This window comes from Oncorhynchus nerka, linkage group LG14 (assembly GCF_034236695.1).
Source record: "Oncorhynchus nerka isolate Pitt River linkage group LG14, Oner_Uvic_2.0, whole genome shotgun sequence".
In the NCBI taxonomy this organism is placed as follows: Eukaryota; Metazoa; Chordata; class Actinopteri; order Salmoniformes; family Salmonidae; genus Oncorhynchus; species Oncorhynchus nerka.
The window spans coordinates 68,288,682-68,310,562 of NC_088409.1; the positions used below are offsets into that span (position 1 = coordinate 68,288,682).

The window sequence follows — 21,881 nt, forward strand, 5'->3', positions numbered from 1 at the left end:
TATCACACTGTGTTCTAAACACACACCTCACTATCACACTGTGTTCTAAACACACACACACCTCACTATCACACTGTGTTCTAAACACACACACCTCACTATCACACTGTGTTCTAAACACACACACCTCACTATCACACTGTGTTCTAAACACACACACCTCACTATCACACTGTGTTCTAAACACACACCTCACTATCACACTGTGTTCTAAACACACACACCTCACTATCACACTGTGTTCTAAACACACACACACCTCACTATCACACTGTGTTCTAAACACACACACACCTCACTATCACACTGTGTTCTAAACACACACACCTCACTATCACACTGTGTTCTAAACACACACACCTCACTATCACACTGTGTTCTAAACACACACACACACCTCACTATCACACTGTGTTCTAAACACACACACACCTCACTATCACACTGTGTTCTAAACACACACCTCACTATCACACTGTGTTCTAAACACACACACCTCACTATCACACTGTGTTCTAAACACACACCTCACTATCACACTGTGTTCTAAACACACACCTCACTATCACACTGTACTCTAAACACACATACACCTCACTATCACAATGTGTTCTAAACACACACACCTCACTATCACACTGTGTTCTAAACACACACCTCACTATCACACTGTGTTCTAAACACACACCTCACTATCAAACTGTGTTCTAAACACACCTCACTATCACACTGTGTTCTAAACACACACCTCACTATCACACTGTGTTCTAAACACACACCTCACTATCACACTGTGTCCTAAACACACACACCTCACTATCACACTGTGTTCTAAACACACACTCACTATCACACTGTGTTCTAAACACACACCTCACTATCACACTGTGTTCTAAAACACACACCTCACTATCACACTGTGTTCTAAACACACACCTCACTATCACACTGTGTTCTAAACACACACACTCACTATCACACTGTGTTCTAAAACACACACCTCACTATCACACTGTGTTCTAAAAACACACACCTCACTATCACACTGTGTTCTAAACACACACCTCACTATCACACTGTGTTCTAAAACACACACTCACTATCACACTGTGTTCTAAAAACACACACCTCACTATCACACTGTGTTCTAAACACACACCTCACTATCACACTGTGTTCTAAACACACACTCACTATCACACTGTGTTCTAAACACACACACCTCACTATCACACTGTGTTCTAAACACACACACCTCACTATCACACTGTGTTCTAAACACACACACCTCACTATCACACTGTGTTCTAAACACACACACCTCACTATCACACTGTGTTCTAAACACACACACACCTCACTATCACACTGTGTTCTAAACACACACACCTCACTATCACACTGTGTTCTAAACACACACCTCACTATCACACTGTGTCCTAAACACACACACCTCACTATCACACTGTGTTCTAAACACACACACACCTCACTATCACACTGTGTTCTAAACACACACCTCACTATCACACTGTGTTCTAAACACACACACACCTCACTATCACACTGTGTTCTAAACACACACACCTCACTATCACACTGTGTTCTAAACACACACACCTCACTATCACACTGTGTTCTAAACACACACACCTCACTATCACACTGTGTTCTAAACACACACCTCACTATCACACTGTGTTCTAAACACACACCTCACTATCACACTGTGTTCTAAAACACACACTCACTATCACACTGTGTTCTAAAACACACACCTCACTATCACACTGTGTTCTAAACACACACCTCACTATCACACTGTGTTCTAAACACACACCTCACTATCACACTGTGTTCTAAAAACACACACCTCACTATCACACTGTGTTCTAAAAACACACACCTCACTATCACACTGTGTTCTAAACACACACCTCACTATCACACTGTGTTCTAAACACACACACCTCACTATCACACTGTGTTCTAAACACACACACACACTGTGTTCTAAACACACACCACTATCACACTGTGTTCTAAACACACACACCTCACTATCACACTGTGTTCTAAACACACACACCTCACTATCACACTGTGTTCTAAACACACACACCTCACTATCACACTGTGTTCTAAACACACACACCTCACTATCACACTGTGTTCTAAACACACACACCTCACTATCACACTGTGTTCTAACACACACACCTCACTATCACACTGTGTTCTAAACACACACCTCACTATCACACTGTGTTCTAAACACACACACCTCACTATCACACTGTGTTCTAAACACACACACCTCACTATCACACTGTGTTCTAAACACACACCTCACTATCACACTGTGTTCTAAACACACACACCTCACTATCACACTGTGTTCTAAACACACACACCCCTCACTATCACACTGTGTTCTAAACACACACACCTCACTATCACACTGTGTTCTAAACACACACACCTCACTATCACACTGTGTTCTAAAACACACACACCTCACTATCACACTGTGTTCTAAACACACACCTCACTATCAAACTGTGTTCTAAACACACCTCACTATCACACTGTGTTCTAAACACACACCTCACTATCACACTGTGTTCTAAACACACACCTCACTATCACACTGTGTTCTAAACACACACACCTCACTATCACACTGTGTTCTAAACACACACACCTCACTATCACACTGTGTTCTAAAAAACACACACCTCACTATCACACTGTGTTCTAAAACACACACCTCACTATCACACTGTGTTCTAAACACACACACTCACTATCACACTGTGTTCTAAAAACACACACCTCACTATCACACTGTGTTCTAAAACACACACCTCACTATCACACTGTGTTCTAAAACACACACCTCACTATCACACTGTGTTCTAAACACACACACCTCACTATCACACTGTGTTCTAAACACACACCTCACTATCACACTGTGTTCTAAACACACACCTCACTAAACACACATCACACTGTGTTCTAAACACACACCTCACTATCACACTGTGTTCTAAAACACACACCCTCACTATCACACTGTGTTCTAAACACACACTCACTATCACACTGTGTTCTAAACACACACCTCACTATCACACTGTGTTCTAAACACACACCTCACTATCACACTGTGTTCTAAAACACACACCTCACTATCACACTGTGTTCTAAACACACACCTCACTATCACACTGTGTTCTAAACACACACACCTCACTATCACACTGTGTTCTAAACACACACACACCTCACTATCACACTGTGTTCTAAACACACACACCTCACTATCACACTGTGTTCTAAACACACACACCTCACTATCACACTGTGTTCTAAACACACACCTCACTATCACACTGTGTTCTAAACACACACCTCACTATCACACTGTGTTCTAAACACACACACCTCACTATCACACTGTGTTCTAAACACACACACCTCACTATCACACTGTGTTCTAAACACACACACCTCACTATCACACTGTGTTCTAAACACACACCTCACTATCACACTGTGTTCTAACACTGTGTTCACACCTCACTATCACACTGTGTTCTAAACACACACTCACTATCACACTGTGTTCTAAACACACACCTCACTATCACACTGTGTTCTAAACACACACCTCACTATCACACTGTGTTCTAAACACACACCTCACTATCACACTGTGTTCTAAACACACACCTCACTATCAAACTGTGTTCTAAACACACCTCACTATCACACTGTGTTCTAAACACACACCTCACTATCACACTGTGTTCTAAACACACACCTCACTATCACACTGTGTTCTAAACACACACACCTCACTATCACACTGTGTTCTAAACACACACCTCACTATCACACTGTGTTCTAAACACACACCTCACTATCACACTGTGTTCTAAACACACACCTCACTATCACACTGTGTTCTAAACACACACACCTCACTATCACACTGTGTTCTAAACACACACCTCACTATCACACTGTGTTCTAAACACACACCTCACTATCACACTGTGTTCTAAACACACACACCTCACTATCACACTGTGTTCTAAACACACACCTCACTATCACACTGTGTTCTAAACACACACCTCACTATCACACTGTGTTCTAAACACACACCTCACTATCACACTGTGTTCTAAACACACACCTCACTATCACACTGTGTTCTAAACACACACCTCACTATCACACTGTGTTCTAAACACACACCTCACTATCACACTGTGTTCTAAACACACACACCTCACTATCACACTGTGTTCTAAACACACACACACCTCACTATCACACTGTGTTCTAAACACACACCTCACTATCACACTGTGTTCTAAACACACACCTCACTATCACACTGTGTTCTAAACACACACACCCCTCACTATCACACTGTGTTCTAAACACACACACCTCACTATCACACTGTGTTCTAAACACACACACCTCACTATCACACTGTGTTCTAAACACACACCTCACTATCACACTGTGTTCTAAAACACACACTCACTATCACACTGTGTTCTAAAACACACACCTCACTATCACACTGTGTTCTAAACACACACACCTCACTATCACACTGTGTTCTAAAAACACACACCTCACTATCACACTGTGTTCTAATCACACACACACACCACTATCACACTGTGTTCTAAACACACACACCTCACTATCACACTGTGTTCTAAAAACACACACCTCACTATCACACTGTGTTCTAAACACACACACTCACTATCACACTGTGTTCTAAACACACACCTCACTATCACACTGTGTTCTAAACACACACACCTCACTATCACACTGTGTTCTAAAACACACACTCACTATCACACTGTGTTCTAAACACACACCTCACTATCACACTGTGTTCTAAAACACACCTCACTATCACAACTAAAACACACACTCACTATCACACTGTGTTCTAAACACACACACACCTCTCACTATCACACTGTGTTCTAAACACACACCTCACTATCACACTGTGTTCTAAACACACACCTCACTATCACACTGTGTTCTAAACACACACCTCACTATCACACTGTGTTCTAAACACACACCTCACTATCACACTGTGTTCTAAACACACACCTCACTATCACACTGTGTTCTAAACACACACCTCACTATCACACTGTGTTCTAAACACACACACACCTCACTATCACACTGTGTTCTAAACACACACCTCACTATCACACTGTGTTCTAAACACACACACACTCACTATCACACTGTGTTCTAAACACACACACCTCACTATCACACTGTGTTCTAAACACACACACCTCACTATCACACTGTGTTCTAAACACACACACCTCACTATCACACTGTGTTCTAAACACACACACTCACTATCACACTGTGTTCTAAACACACACCTCACTATCACACTGTGTTCTAAACACACACCTCACTATCACACTGTGTTCTAAACACACACCTCACTATCACATTGCGTTCTAAACACACACACACCTCACTATCACACTGTGTTCTAAACACACACCTCACTATCACACTGTGTTCTAAAACACACACTCACTATCACACTGTGTTCTAAACACACACCTCACTATCACACTGTGTTCTAAACACACACCTCACTATCACACTGTGTTCTAAACACACACACCACTATCACACTGTGTTCTAAACACACACCTCACTATCACACTGTGTTCTAAACACACACCTCACTATCACACTGTGTTCTAAACACACACCTCACTATCACACTGTGTTCTAAACACACACACACCTCTCACTATCACACTGTGTTCTAAACACACACCTCACTATCACACTGTGTTCTAAACACACACCTCACTATCACACTGTGTTCTAAACACACACCTCACTATCACACTGTGTTCTAAACACACACACACCTCTCACTATCACACTGTGTTCTAAACAACACACACCTCACTATCACACTGTGTTCTAAACACACACCTCACTATCACACTGTGTTCTAAACACACACACCTCACTATCACACTGTGTTCTAAACAACACACACCTCACTATCACACTGTGTTCTAAACACACACACTCACTATCACACTGTGTTCTAAAACACACACACCTCACTATCACACTGTGTTCTAAACACACACCTCACTATCACACTGTGTTCTAAAACACACACCTCACTATCACACTGTGTTCTAAACACACACCTCACTATCACACTGTGTTCTAAAACACACACTCACTATCACACTGTGTTCTAAAACACACACACCTCACTATCACACTGTGTTCTAAACACACACCTCACTATCACACTGTGTTCTAAACACACACCTCACTATCAAACTGTGTTCTAAACACACACCTCACTATCACACTGTGTTCTAAACACACACCTCACTATCACACTGTGTTCTAAAACACACACACTCACTATCACACTGTGTTCTAAAACACACCTCACTATCACACTGTGTTCTAAACACACACCTCACTATCACACTGTGTTCTAAAACACACACTCACTATCACACTGTGTTCTAAACACACACCTCACTATCACACTGTGTTCTAAAACACACACCCTCACTATCACACTGTGTTCTAAACACACACCTCACTATCACACTGTGTTCTAAACACACACCTCACTATCACACTGTGTTCTAAACACACACCTCACTATCACACTGTGTTCTAAACACACACCTCACTATCACACTGTGTTCTAAACACACACCTCACTATCAAACTGTGTTCTAAACACACACCTCACTATCACAATGTGTTCTAAACACACACCTCACTATCACATTGCGTTCTAAACACACACACACCTCACTATCACACTGTGTTCTAAACACACACCTCACTATCACACTGTGTTCTAAACACACACCTCACTATCACACTGTGTTCTAAACACACACACACCTCACTATCACACTGTGTTCTAAACACACACACCTCACTATCACACTGTGTTCTAAACACACACACCTCACTATCACACTGTGTTCTAAACACACACACTCACTATCACACTGTGTTCTAAACACACACACCTCACTATCACACTGTGTTCTAAACACACACCTCACTATCACACTGTGTTCTAAAACACACACCTCACTATCACACTGTGTTCTAAACACACACCTCACTATCACACTGTGTTCTAAACACACACCTCACTATCACACTGTGTTCTAAACACACACTCTCACTATCACACTGTGTTCTAAACACACACTCACTACACCTCACTATCACACTGTGTTCTAAACACACACCTCACTATCACACTGTGTTCTAAACACACACCTCACTAACACACTGTGTTCTAAACACACACCTCTCACTATCACACTGTGTTCTAAACACACACCTCACTAACACACTGTGTTCTAAACACACACACCTCACTATCACACTAAACTAATTACAGTAAACACACCTCACTATCACACTATCACACTGTGTTCTAAACATTAATTACAGTATACACACTCACTATCACACTGTGTTCTAAACATTAATTACAGTATACACACCTCACTATCACACTGTGTTCTAAACATTAATTACAGTATACACACATCACTATCACACTGTGTTCTAAACATTAATTACAGTATACACACCTCACTATCACACTGTGTTCTAAACATTAATTACAGTATACACACCTCACTATCACACTGTGTTCTAAACATTAATTACAGTATACACACCTCACTATCACACTGTGTTCTAAACACACACCTCACTATCACACTGTGTTCTAAACACACACACCTCACTATCACACTGTGTTCTAAACACACACCTCACTATCACACTGTGTTCTAAACACACACACCTCACTATCACACTGTGTTCTAAACACACACCTCACTATCACACTGTGTTCTAAACACACACCTCACTATCACACTGTGTTCTAAACACACACCTCACTATCACACTGTGTTCTAAAACACACTCACTATCACACTGTGTTCTAAAACACACACCTCACTATCACACTGTGTTCTAAACACACACCTCACTATCACACTGTGTTCTAAACAAACACTATCACACTGTGTTCTAAACACACACTCACTATCACACTGTGTTCTAAACACACACACCTCACTATCACACTGTGTTCTAAACACACACTCACTATCACACTGTGTTCTAAAAACACACACACTCACTATCACACTGTGTTCTAAACACACACACACCTCACTATCACACTGTGTTCTAAACCTCACTATCACACACTAAAACACACACTCACTATCACACTGTGTTCTAAAAACACACACCTCACTATCACACTGTGTTCTAAACACACACCTCACTATCACACTGTGTTCTAAACACACACCTCACTATCACACTGTGTTCTAAAAACACACACCTCACTATCACACTGTGTTCTAAAACACACACCTCACTATCACACTGTGTTCTAAAACACACCTCACTATCACACTGTGTTCTAAACACACACACACACCTCACTATCACACTGTGTTCTAAACACACACACCTCACTATCACACTGTGTTCTAAACACACACCTCACTATCACACTGTGTTCTAAACACACACACCTCACTATCACACTGTGTTCTAAACACACACACCTCACTATCACACTGTGTTCTAAACACACACACCTCACTATCACACTGTGTTCTAAACACACACACTCACTATCACACTGTGTTCTAAACTAAAGTACACACTCACTATCACACTGTGTTCTAAACACACACCTCACTAACACACTGTGTTCTAAACACACACACCTCACTATCACACTGTGTTCTAAACACACACACACCTCACTATCACATTGCGTTCTAAACACACACACACCTCACTATCACACTGTGTTCTAAACACACACCTCACTATCACACTGTGTTCTAAACACACACCTCACTATCACACTGTGTTCTAAACACACACCTCACTATCACACTGTGTTCTAAACACACACCTCACTATCACACTGTGTTCTAAACACACACCTCACTATCACACTGTGTTCTAAACACACACCTCACTATCACACTGTGTTCTAAACACACACACCTCACTATCACACTGTGTTCTAAACACACACCTCACTATCACACTGTGTTCTAAACACACACCTCTCACTATCACACTGTGTTCTAAACACACACACCTCACTATCACCCTGTGTTCTTAACATTAATTACAGTATACACAACTCACTATCACACTGTGTTCTAAACATTAATTACAGTATACACACATCACTATCACACTGTGTTCTAAACATTAATTACAGTATACACAACTCACTATCACACTGTGTTCTAAACATTAATTACAGTATACACACATCACTATCACACTGTGTTCTAAACATTAATTACAGTTCTAAACACACACTATCACACTGTGTTCTAAACATTAATTACAGTATACACACATCACTATCACACTGTGTTCTAAACATTAATTACAGTATACACACCTCACTATCACACTGTGTTCTAAACATTAATTACAGTATACACACATCACTATCACACTGTGTTCTAAACATTAATTACAGTATACACACCTCACTATCACACTGTGTTCTAAACATTAATTACAGTATACACAACTCACTATCACACTGTGTTCTAAACATTAATTACAGTATACACACCTCACTATCACACTGTGTTCTAAACATTAATTACAGTATACACACCTCACTATCACACTGTGTTCTAAACATTAATTACAGTATACACACCTCAGGCTCACAACAAAACAGAATCAAATAAACATGGCCTGTTCCTACCTTTGGCAGCGTTCTCCTGCAGACTGACATCTCTAGCGTGGCGTGAGAAGCGGATCCCCCTGTAGGTCTGTTCTCTGATGTAGATGACCACCACACCTAGAGAGGACTGGGCTGGGCTGCCCTGGTCCATAGCCTCTACAATCAGAGTCCTCTGGCCCTGGGTCAGTCCCTGCAGCTTCTCTGTAGCCTGGGATGAATGAATGAATGAATGAATAAATGAAGTATTTTCATCTGAAGTCTCCCTATACAAGCCATCCCTTACAGGGGTTATTTAAATACCCTGATGAATAATGAAACAACACCTGTATGTCCCCGGTCAGAGAGTTAATGGTGAAGCCCCGGACAGGGCTGGCGAAGCGGTAGAACACTGAGCCGTTGGCCCCAAAGTCACGGTCCTCTGCCCGCATGGTGGCCAGGACGCGGTGGGAGGAGACACTGGAGAAGAATAAGAATAATTTTATTATAATTTTTAAAATCCTATACATGGATGTCCAACTAAAACCTGGGCACAACAGTAGATGATGGCATCTAAGACACACAATAGTAGATGATGGCATCTAAGACACACAACAGTGGATGATGGCATCTAAGACACACAACAGCAGGTGATGGCATCTAAGACACACAACAGTAGATGATGGCATCTAAGACACACAACAGTAGATGATGTCATCTAAGACACACAGCAGCAGGTGATGGCATCTAAGACACACAACAGTAGATGGTGGCATCTAAGACACACAACAGCAGGTGATGGCATCTAAGACACACAACAGTAGATGGTGGCATCTAAGACACACAACAGTAGATGATGGCATCTAAGACACACAGCAGCAGGTGATGGCATCTAAGACACACAACAGTAGATGATGGCATCTAAGACACACAGCAGCAGGTGATGGCATCTAAGACACACAACAGTAGATGATGGCATCTAAGACACACAGCAGCAGGTGATGGCATCTAAGACACACAACAGTAGATGATGGCATCTAAGACACACAACAGCAGGTGATGGCATCTAAGACACACAACAGCAGGTGATGGCATCTAAGACACACAACAGCAGGTGATGGCATCTAAGACACACAACAGTAGATGGTGGCATGCAACAAAGAAGACATGTGAAAGAGTACAGATAAACCCTCCGGATGCAAGCCCACTCCAAACCAGATTCTTCCTTGTCAGACATGGGATTCGAACTGACAGACTTCCTGTTCGCTAACCTGTAGGCTACCTACCTGGAGGCAGAGATGTTGATAACCAGGGGATCCTGGATGAAGAATGGAGCATTGTCGTTCACGTCCTGTACATACACGGTGACCGTGGCGGTGGAGTTGCGTGGGCTGGCGGGGGACGAGTCTGTGGCACAGACATCGAAAGTGTACGACGCAGTTCGTTCCCGGTCGAGCGGCGCGGCGGTGATGACATGTCCCGTGTGCTGGTCAATGATGAACATGCCCTGGGAACCGCGCAACAGGAAGTACAGCACCTGGGATGAGAACAGAGCACAGTCGATTAGATTAGATTACAAAAAGTAACATCACTTTTAATGCTTAATGAAGCCTTCATTAACCCTTTGAAGGTCTAGATAGATGGCTTCCTTTTGTTAGCAAAATGTCATAAAGGGTGGCAAAAGTGTTATGCTACATTTGGCAAACCTTAAGGGGGCTCAGGAGTCATTGGGCTCTAATCAAAAGTAGTACACTATGTAGGGACTAGCGTGCCATTTGGGACGCAAGCCTATGAGTTCAGTCTGTGTACCTGGCTGTTAGACCCTTGGTCCAGGTCAGTAGCAGAGACCTCCAGCACCAGGGAGCCAATAGGAGCATCCTCAGAGAGGTCAGCGGTGTAGCTGGAGCTGGTGAACTGGGGGCTGTGGTCGTTGACGTCCAGGAGAGTGACCTCTACAGTGGCCGTGCTGCTCAGGGCCGGAGAGCCCCCGTCAAGGGCTGTCACTGTCAGACTGTACCTGGCCCTACGTTCCCTGTCCAGCGGTCTGGAGGTGGAGAGAACACCTGACTTCCTGTCCACACGGAAGTCACCTGATGGGTCGCCTGCTAGAGGAGGGAGGGAGGAAGTGGGAGAAACAGAAGAGGAAAAAGGAAGCGAGGAGGATGCGAGAAAGAGATGCAGAATATGAAAGGTAAATCTCACAATTGCGATCAATGGATCAGTAAATTATAAATTCAATTGGATTCCTGTGATCTACAAATAGTTGGATCTTACCTGTGATCTTGTAGGTCATCTCTCCGCTGTCCCCAGTGTCCAGGTCCGTAGCTCTGAGGGTGAACAGCTCAACAGCCTCCATGTTCTCAGGCACCTCCAGACTGTAGTACAGTCTACTGAACGTTGGGGCGTTGTCATTCTCATCCAACATCCGGATCCTCACTGACGCCCGGGCAAAGTTAGGAGGCATGCCACCGTCTCGGGCATACACTGGACAAAAGGGGAGATTAGGAATTAAACAAGGCTTCAGCAGTCTAAATGTATTTATTAACTAAACCATATTGTGTTTCTAAGAGAGATGTAAGACAAACAGAGAAAATAACACCAACATGGCCATTGTACCACTCATGTATCCCATAAAATCAGAACTATAAAAACATGGCCAGTTTGGAATGTTGTGGGTTCCTCATATAAAGGGCCAGTTAACTGTCAGAGTGTACAGTTGTGGGGCCTCTCTGTCCAGGGCTTTAGTGGTTAGGATTAGGATAAGGGTCAGGGTTAAGGACCAGGGTTAGAGCCAGGAGTTAGGCTGAGGGGTTACGGGTTAAGGGTCAGGGGACAGGGTCAAATGTTATGGTCAGAGCCAGTTACCTGTCAGTGTGTATTGTTCCTGTGCCTCTCTGTCCAGGGCTTTAGTGGTGGTTATAACACCTGTAGCTGGGTGAATGCTGAAACCCTCATCAGAGATGCCTCCATATGTCACCTGGCCATTGGTACCTGGAGAGAGAGAGACAGAAAGAGAGAGAAGGAGCATATGAAGTCAAACCCGAATACTATCTGTCAGCAGCCTACACCATCCCCTTGGCCCTTACCTTCAATGTTCTGAAGATGTGAAGGGTCTGGGTAGGTATACACACTGCAGCAGTGGTGGAGCTTCCACAATATTGCTTCCATCTTACAGATACAGTTTGAAAACATCAAAGGGTTAGGGCCAGTGGGAAGTGGTAGGGAGAAGGATTGGAGCCGGCTGTGTAAGTCAAATGGGCATCATTTTCATAGGGAGCTGGGCCGGCAGAGTCCTATTCCATTCAGTCATGTTATACTTTGAGCCCTCTCTACCCCCGGGCACTGAAAACATGCGCAAATAAGTGTTGCGAAAAAAAACACGATAATTTTTTCTCACCAAAAAGAGCAAAGACAGCAGCATTCCTGTTTTTATTTGTTTGTAGTTGGTTTTGCTGTGTAAGCGGATGGCTGGGCTGCACCGGGGTGGGCGGAGGCTGGTAGATTGTGTGTGTGTGTTGTGTTGTGTGTGTGTGATAGCGTGCTAACAGAGAAAGACTCTGGCACCATCACCTTACCCCACTAATCACCCTGGAGAGAAACTTTATAATCCTTCTGGGTTATGTGCTCTTGACTAACTCCAGGGGAATGTGAACACACACACACACACACACTCACACAAACAGACACACACACACACACTCACCGTCCCCCAGCACGGTCTTCAATTAAAACCAACTGTTACTGCCGATGCTGATGATGTGAACATACGTTGAACACATGGAGGATCAACACTTAGAACAAGAGGCTCTGCTGGCTGAAACTGAGTTCAATTTTTTAAAAGAAACAGTACAGCAAATATGTAGAAGAACTGTGTGTCATCATGTGTACTTTGTATATTACTATGTCATAAAGAAGGCCACCATAACATAGAGTTTATGATGAGGGCTTTACAGTCATGTGCTTGTCAGTGCTGTATACTATGTATGTAACGACTGAATCTCCTGTGTTAGCCCACTGAGCTCAAGCCTAGCATCTCTCACCTTGGTCCAGGTCGGAGGCTGACACCACCAGAACAGTGGTTCCTGCAGGCTGGTTCTCTGTAATCTGGGCTTGGTACTGGTTCTCCTGGAACCAGGGCACCTGGTCGTTCACGTCGATGACCTGGACAGACAGCAGCTGGCTGGATGAGAGTGCTGGTACCCCGTGGTCCTGGGCTACGATGGTCAGGTTGAACAGGACCTGCTCCTCCCGGTCGATGGGCTTCAGGATAGACAGAGAACCTGGAAATGTAGAGGAGAGGGGTAAGAGAGGGAGCCTGGGGTGGAGGAGAGGGGTAAGAGAAGGATCCTGGGGTGGCGGAGAGGAGAGGGGTTAGAGAGCGAGCCTGGGGTGGAGGAGAGGGGTAAGAGAAGGATCCTGAGGTGGAGGAGAGGAGTTAGAGAGGGAGCCAGGGGTGGAGGAGAGGAGTTAGAGAGGGAGCCTGGGGTGGAGGAGAGGAGAGGGGTTAGAGAGGGAGCTTGGGGTGGAGGAGAGGGGTTAGAGAGCGAGCCTGGGGTGGAGGAGAGGGGTAAGAGAAGGATCCTGGGGTGGAGGAGAGGAGAGGGGTTAGAGAGGGAGCCTGGGGTGGAGGAGAGGAGAGGGGTTAGAGAGGGAGCCTGGGGTGGAGGAGAGGGGTAAGAGAGGGAGCCTGGGGTGGAGGAGAGGAGCTAGAGAGGGAGCCTAGGGTGGAGGAGAGGAGTTAGAGAGGGAGCCTGGGGTGGAGGAGAGGAGCTAGAGAGGGAGCTTAGGGTGGAGGAGAGGAGTTAGAGAGGAAGCCTAGGGTGGAGGAGAGGAGAGGAGCTAGAGAGGGAGCCTTGGGTGGAGGAGAGGAGCTAGAGAGGGAGCCTGGGGTGGAGGAGAGGAGCTAGAGAGGGAGCCTAGGCTGGAGGAGAGGAGTTAGAGAGGAAGCCTAGGGTGGAGGAGAGGAGCTAGAGAGGAAGCCTGGGGTTGAGGAGAGGAGCTAGAGAGGAAGCCTGGGGTGGAGGAGAGGAGCTAGAGAGGAAGCCTAGGGTGGAGGAGAGGAGCTAGAGAGGAAGCCTGGGGTGGAGGAGAGGAGCTAGAGAGGGAGCCTGGGGTGGAGGAGAGGAGCTAGAGAGGGAGCCTAGGGTGGAGGAGAGGAGTTAGAGAGGAAGCCTAGGGTGGAGGAGAGGAGCTAGAGAGGAAGCCTGGGGTGGAGGAGAGGAGCTAGAGAGGGAGCCTGGGGTGGAGGAGAGGAGCTAGAGAGGGAGCCTAGGGTGGAGGAGAGGAGTTAGAGAGGAAGCCTAGGGTGGAGGAGAGGAGCTAGAGAGGAAGCCTGGGGTGGAGGAGAGGAGCTAGAGAGGGAGCCTGGGGTGGAGGAGAGGAGACTATACATATTCAAGGATGGAGAGAGAGCCTAGGGAGAGCCCTGGTCAAAAGTAGTGAACTTAGTTGGGATGCAGGGTGCTATTGGGAAGCAGACTCAGCTGGTCCCTCTCCCTACCTATTGTGCAGTCACACCCTGTGAAAGGTCCCTGTGGTCCAGCACAATTCTGCTAGCTTCAACTTATACTGCTAGCTTTAACACACTGCTAGCTTCAACTTTCACTGCTAGCTCCAACACTCTGCTAGCTTCAAGTTTCACTGCTAGCTCCAACACTCTGCTAGCTTCAACTTTCACTGCTAGCTCCAACACTCTGCTAGCTCCAACACTCCACTAGCGTCAACTTTCACTGCTAGCTCCAACACTGTGCTAGCTTCAACTTTCACTGCTAGCTCCAACACTCTGCTAGCTTCAACTTTCACTGCTAGCTCCAACACTCTGCTAGCTTCACAACTCTGCTAGCTTCGCTTTCACTGCTAGCTTCACTTCTCTGGTAGCTTCATCTTTCACCAGTGATTCTTCCCTCTCCGTCGGAGGCCAAGCGCTGCTGCTTGCCAAGAGCTTCACTTACTTACACACACCCACCCACCCTGTTCACCCAGTCATCTGTGTGTGTGGATCTATTCCCATGAAAGGCAGAAACAAAACACCAAAGAACCCCAACCTCAGACTGCTGGGAACCATTAAAGGAGCGATTAGAACTGCATGTGTGTGTGTGCGTGTTTGTGTGTGTGACTCAGTCCCTCTTTTGAGACTTTGATAACACCCACACACACGCACACTATTTGCAGTTTGGTCTTCTGGGCTTTGTTGTGGTGTGTGAGACATGCGTTGACCCTGGCTCCACCCCTCCCCCACTGCCCCACCAATCAGGAACCAAGGAATCCCCTGGTCGGCTGAGGAGATAGAAACAGGAAGCTGTCAAGATCTATCAGGTGTGTCACAGAGAGAGGGCGGCCATATTGATCTGGTTCCAGTATGTGTGTGTGTGTGTGTGTGTGTGTGTGTGTGTGTGTGTGTGTGTGTGTGTGTGTGTGTGTGTGTGTGTGTGTGTGTGTGTGTGTGTGTGTGTGTGTGTGTGTATACGTTCATGCCTTGCCCATCTTGAACTGGTTCCAGCAATGCAGGTAATTAGTCAGTATAATGACAGTTAATGGCATGAGTTAATCCTCTGACCACCTGGTCTGCTCCTGTCCTATCCTGTCCACCGGCCCAGGCCAGGGTCTACGATGACAGGAGAAACGGTCCCATCTCTACACATTCTGTTTTGGTTAGGTTCCCATTACACCAGTACAACAGGGAGCTGTGTAGGAGAAGCCTACTACAGATCATGGTAACCGTGGATCCTTCTGGGTGGAGGATGGGTGTCTCCTAACTCTATTAAGGGTTCTTTCCACCTCTGGGCTAAATGGAAATATTAAATCAAACTATGTGTGTCGAGTTTCCCTTTGATCCAGATGAATCCCAGTCAACTCCTGGAATAAACCTCTTTATTTAGGATATTTTTTGGTCCAGGAGTAGGCTTAATCTAGGCCTGAGAATTTGCCCCTGAAAGTTTTAAATTTGTATCAATTTGTGTAAGACGACACTGTTCCCTAGACTAATCCTATTCATAGAAGAAACTAATAGAATGTCTAACATGAGAAGAAACATGTGGGAGCAAGGAAACATCTTTACCTTAGTTCACCTCATTCTTCAGAACTGTGACTGCTCTACTCTAATACAACCATACATACACAATAAAACACTACGTAAACCAAAGAGACTGGAATTCCTCTCTCTCTCACTGAGGAGTCACAACGGCTGAAACTATTCCAGCCACTAACTCTGACCATACTAAAGGCTCTGGGGCAAGTTATCTCAGAGAGTACGGAGATACAGAGAGAAAACAACAAACCCAAAAACTTAAAACAGAACCAACATAACCCCCCTCATCCCTCCTTCCCCTCCCGCCTCACTCTCTCTTTGACGGTTGCGGCTCATTAAAGCATGAAATTGAAATGGAGTCAGTGCTGTGCCCTCTCTTTCCTCTGCTCCCAGGGCCAGGTAACGAGAAGGAGAGGGAAGCCCTAATCTCAGCGATGCATTGCAGGCCTGGTGTGTGTGTCTTTGTGTGTGTGTGTAATCTCAGCGCAGCACGGCAGCCCTGCCCGTTGCGTGTCTAGCAGTGTATGTTCACTGCCAGCCACACTCGATGCGGCCTTCTGCTATGGAAAAAGTAGTTAAACTGCAGCCAGATAGCTGTATCGTTACTTACAGCGATGGTGGTTGTTACAGCTGCAGCAGTGTTGGAGGTGGTAGGGTTTAGCGCTCAGGTAGGCAGGCATACGCAATGTACTGGGGTAACTTCGTTAACTCTGATTCGTCTCTCACACGACATCTCTTCACACTTCCCTGTTTATACTGTTTTAACTGTGCTAGGGCCTGATTATAGGTTGAACATTATGAGACTCTCTCACAGACTCAACCACATGCAAGCTAGTAATATGGTACCAATAGCCTTCTGACATCAGACCATGTGTTTACAGTACAGCTGGCAACTACATGATTGCTCTCGTGAGAAAACAATACCGTGTGCCAGTGTTACCGACTGGGTTTGAACTCGTCCCCTGCATGCCACAAGGCTGTGTTATCCAGCTGAGCTAAAGCCTAGGCATTAGCTTGGGGAGCTGACAAAAGCATTCAGGTCTCAGACTAGGTTACCTTTCCGTGAGCGTGGCTCATCAAGCCACTTCCATCACACTAGGAGTTCTTTAAATGACCCACCAGTATTACGGTTGAGGCTGAACGTCCCTCCAGCATTGCCAGTCTCGATGAAGTAGCTGACCCGTCTGTTCTCCCCCTGGTCGGCATCTCGCGCCACAACGTAGAGAACCACGAAGCCCACAGGCTGGTCCTCCATGACACTGACCGCGGAAGGCGAGCTAAACACTGGAGCGTTGTCGTTCTCGTCTGTCACAAACACCCTCGCTGTCACGGAGCCCCAGCGCCGCTGGCTGCCGTTCAGGGCGGAGTCTGTCGCCTGTATGACCAGGATGAGGGAGGAAGTAACCTCATGGTCCAGTTCCTGCGCCAGGGTCAGGACGCCAGTGGAAGGGTGAAGGGTCAGGATGTCAGGGAGGTCAGGGTACTGGAACACAGTAGAATTAAATATAACTTTATCAGTCCAGGGTACTGGAACAGAGTAGAATAGAATATAATGTTTTCAGTCCAGGGTACTGGAATAGAGTCAAATACAATATAACTTTATTAGTCCAGGGTACTGAAACAGAAGAGAATACAGAAGAGAATGACTTTATTAGTTCATCTGCAGAGATATAAATAATTATTCTGCTCTACTCCCTAAACCACTAGTTTATGGGGTTAAGTGTCTTGCTCAAGGGCACAACGGCAGGAGATGGTCTAGTTGCCAGTGAGTACATCTCAAATTTTCACGACCGGTCTGGAATTTGAAATAGCAATGTATCTGTTACTGATGTTTGCTTCTCTAACCTGTGGGTTCTAACCCTAACCTCCTAACTCTAACCACCTAACCCTAACCTCCTGACCCTAACCTTCAAACCCTAACCTCCTAACCCTAACCACCTAACCTCCTCCGGACCATAACCTCCGAACCATAACCTCACCCTAACCTCCTAACCCTAACCTCCTACCCCTACCTCTTAACCATAACCTCCTAATCCTAACCTCCTAACCCTAACCTGTGTTAGAGGTCCATCAGCCAACTTCTTGGGCTACAATACCTATTTTGCCAATTGGCCTGGAACCTTTTACTGCCTACATGAAGCCCTGCCAATCCAACACGACTGGTCTGCCAACGTAACCGTCCAAGGGGGCTACAACAACAGACTTCTTCCGTCGAGACGTTCCCCCTAAGGCACTTCTGCTAGCCTGCTATCCCCGGACCGCTAGCTGTCTGAATCGCCATGTCTCCAGCTCGCCTAGCCTCCCACTGGTGCCTATGATCACTCGGCTATGCATGCCTCTCCCTAATGTCAATATCTCTTGTCCATTGCTGTTTTGGTTAGCGATTATTGTCTTATTTCACTGTAGACTCCAGCCCTGCTCAATATGCCATAGCTAGCCCGTTTGTTTCACCTCCCACACATGTGGTGACCTCACCTGGTCTAAATGATGTCTCTAGAGACAAAACCTCTCTCATCGTCTCTCAATGCCTAGGTTTACCTCCACTGTATTCACATCCTACCTTACCCTTGTCTGTACATTATGCCTTGAATCGATTCTTCCGCGCCCAGAAACCTGCTCCTTTTAGTCTGTGTTCTGAACGCACTAGACAACCAGTTCTTATAGCCTTTAGCCATACCCTTATCCTACTCCTCCTCTGTTCCTCTGATGATTTAGAGGTTAATCCAGGCCCTGCAGCGCCTAGCTCCACTCCCATTCCCCATGCGCTCTCATTTGTTGACTTCTGTAACCGTAAAAGCCTTGGTTTCATGCATGTTAACATTAGAAGCCATATGTGAATTGATTGCCCTCCATCTATCTTCAGAGCTCGTACTGTTAGGTGCCCTAAACTGTCAAACTCTCTCTAAAACATTTCAGAGAGCAGGCCTTTCTAATCAACCTGGCCCGGGAATCCTGGAAGGATATTGACCTCATTCCATCAGTAGAGGATGCCTGGTTATTCTTTAAAAGTGCTTTCCTCGTCATCTTAAATAAGCATGCCCCATTCAAAAAATGTAGAAGCAGGAACAGATATAACCATTGGTTCACTCCAGACCTGACTGCCCTTGATCAGCACTAAAACATCCTGTGGAGTTCTGAATTATGCAACTTTTCGGGGAAGTTAGGAACCAATACACACAGGCAGTTAGGAAAGCAAAGGCTAGCTTTTTCAAACGAAATTTGCATCCTGTAGTACTAAGTCCAAAAAGTTCTGGGACACTGTAAAGTCCATGGAGAATAAGAGCACCTCCCAGCTGCCCACTGCACTGAGGCTAGGAAACACTGTCACCACCGATAAATCCACGATAATTGAGAATTTCAATAAGCATTTTTCTACGGCTGGCCATACTTACCACCTGGCTACCCCTACACCAGTGAACAGCCCTGCACCCCCCAGAGCAACCTGCCCAGACTTCCCCATTTCTCCTTCACCCAAACCCAGATAGCTGATGTTCTGGAAGAGTTGCAAATTCTCAACCCCTACAAATCAGCTGGGCTAGACAATCTGGACCTCTTTCTAAAATTATCCACTGCAATTGTTGCAACCTCTATTACTAGCCTGTTCAACATCTCTTTCGTCCGTCTGAGATTCCCAAAGATTGGAAAGTTGCCGCGGTCATCCCCCTCTGCAAAGAGGGAGGCACTCTAGAACCAAACTGTTACAGGCATATATCTATCCTACCCTGCCTTTCTAAGGTCTTCGAAAGCCAAGTTAACAAACAGATCACCGACCATTTCGAATCCCACCGTACCTTCTCCGCTATGCAATCTGGTTTCTGAGCTGGTCATGAGTGTACCTCAGCCACGCTCAAGGTCCTAAACGATATCATAACCGCCATCGATAAAAGACAATACTGTGCAGCTGTATTCATCGACCTGGCCAGGGCTTTCGACTCTGTTCAATCATCACATTCTTATCGACAGAATCAACAGCCTTGGGTTCTCAAATGACTGCCTCGCCTGGTTTACCAACTACTTCTCAGACAGAGTTCAGTGTGTCAAATCGGAGGGCCTGTTGTCCGGACCTCTGGCAGTCTCTATGGGGGCGCCACAGGGTTCAATTCTCGGGCCGACTCTTTTCTCTGCTGGTGATTGCTGCTGGTGATTCTCTGATCCACCTCTACGCAGACGACACCATTCTGTATATTTCTGGCCCTTCCTTGGACACTGTGTTAACTAACCTCCAGACGAGCTTCAATGCCATACAACTCTCCTTCCGTGGCCTCCAACTGCTCTTAAATGCAAGTAAAACTAAATGCATGCTCTTCAACCAATAGCTGCCCGCACCTGCCCGCCCATCCAGGATCACTACTCTGGAAGGTTCTGACTTAGAATATGTGGACAATTACAAATATCTAGGTGTCTGGTTAGACTGTAAACTCTTCTTCCAGACTTACATTAAGCATCTCCAAACCATTAAATTTAGAATCGGCTTTCTATTTCATAACAAAGCATCCTTCACTCATGCTTCCAAACATACCCTCGTAAAACTGACTATCCTACCGATCCTTGACTTCGGCAATGTCATTTAAAAAATAGCCTCCAACACTCTACTCAGCAAATTGGATGCAGTCTATTACAGTGCCATCCGTTTTGTCACCAAAGCCCCATATACTACCCACCACTGCAACCTGTATGCTCTCGCTGGCTGGCCCTCGCTTCATATTCGTCGCCAAACCCACTGACTCCAGGTCATCTATAAGTCTTTGCTAGGTAAAGCCCCGCCTTATCTCAGCTCACTGGTCACCGTAGCAGCACACACCCATAGCATGCGCTCCAGCAGGTATATTTCACTGGTCACCCCCAAAGCCTATTCCTCATTTGGCCGCCTTTCCTTCCAGTTCTCTGCTGCCAAAGACTGGAATGGATTGCAAAAATCACTGAAGCTGGAGACTCAAATCTCCCTCACTAACTTTAAGCATCAGCTGTCAGAGCAGCTCACAGATCACTGCACCTGTACATAGCCCATCTGTAAAT

General features: G+C 45.4%; 1 protein-coding gene across 1 annotated transcript in view; it reads right to left on the reverse strand.

The window, feature by feature from the left end:
* Nucleotides 1–21,881, reverse strand: part of LOC115141275 (protocadherin-16-like) — an 85,637-nt gene that overhangs the window by 39,600 nt on the left and 24,156 nt on the right. Inside the window, exons 12-19 of the mRNA XM_065027217.1 lie at nt 17,985–18,348; nt 13,879–14,118; nt 12,704–12,829; nt 12,113–12,322; nt 11,648–11,943; nt 11,125–11,375; nt 10,186–10,318; nt 9,884–10,070 (exon numbers count right to left, since the gene is read on the reverse strand). Of these exons, the coding sequence (XP_064883289.1) occupies nt 9,884–10,070; nt 10,186–10,318; nt 11,125–11,375; nt 11,648–11,943; nt 12,113–12,322; nt 12,704–12,829; nt 13,879–14,118; nt 17,985–18,348 (1,807 nt within the window). The remainder of the gene's footprint in view (nt 1–9,883; nt 10,071–10,185; nt 10,319–11,124; nt 11,376–11,647; nt 11,944–12,112; nt 12,323–12,703; nt 12,830–13,878; nt 14,119–17,984; nt 18,349–21,881) is intronic.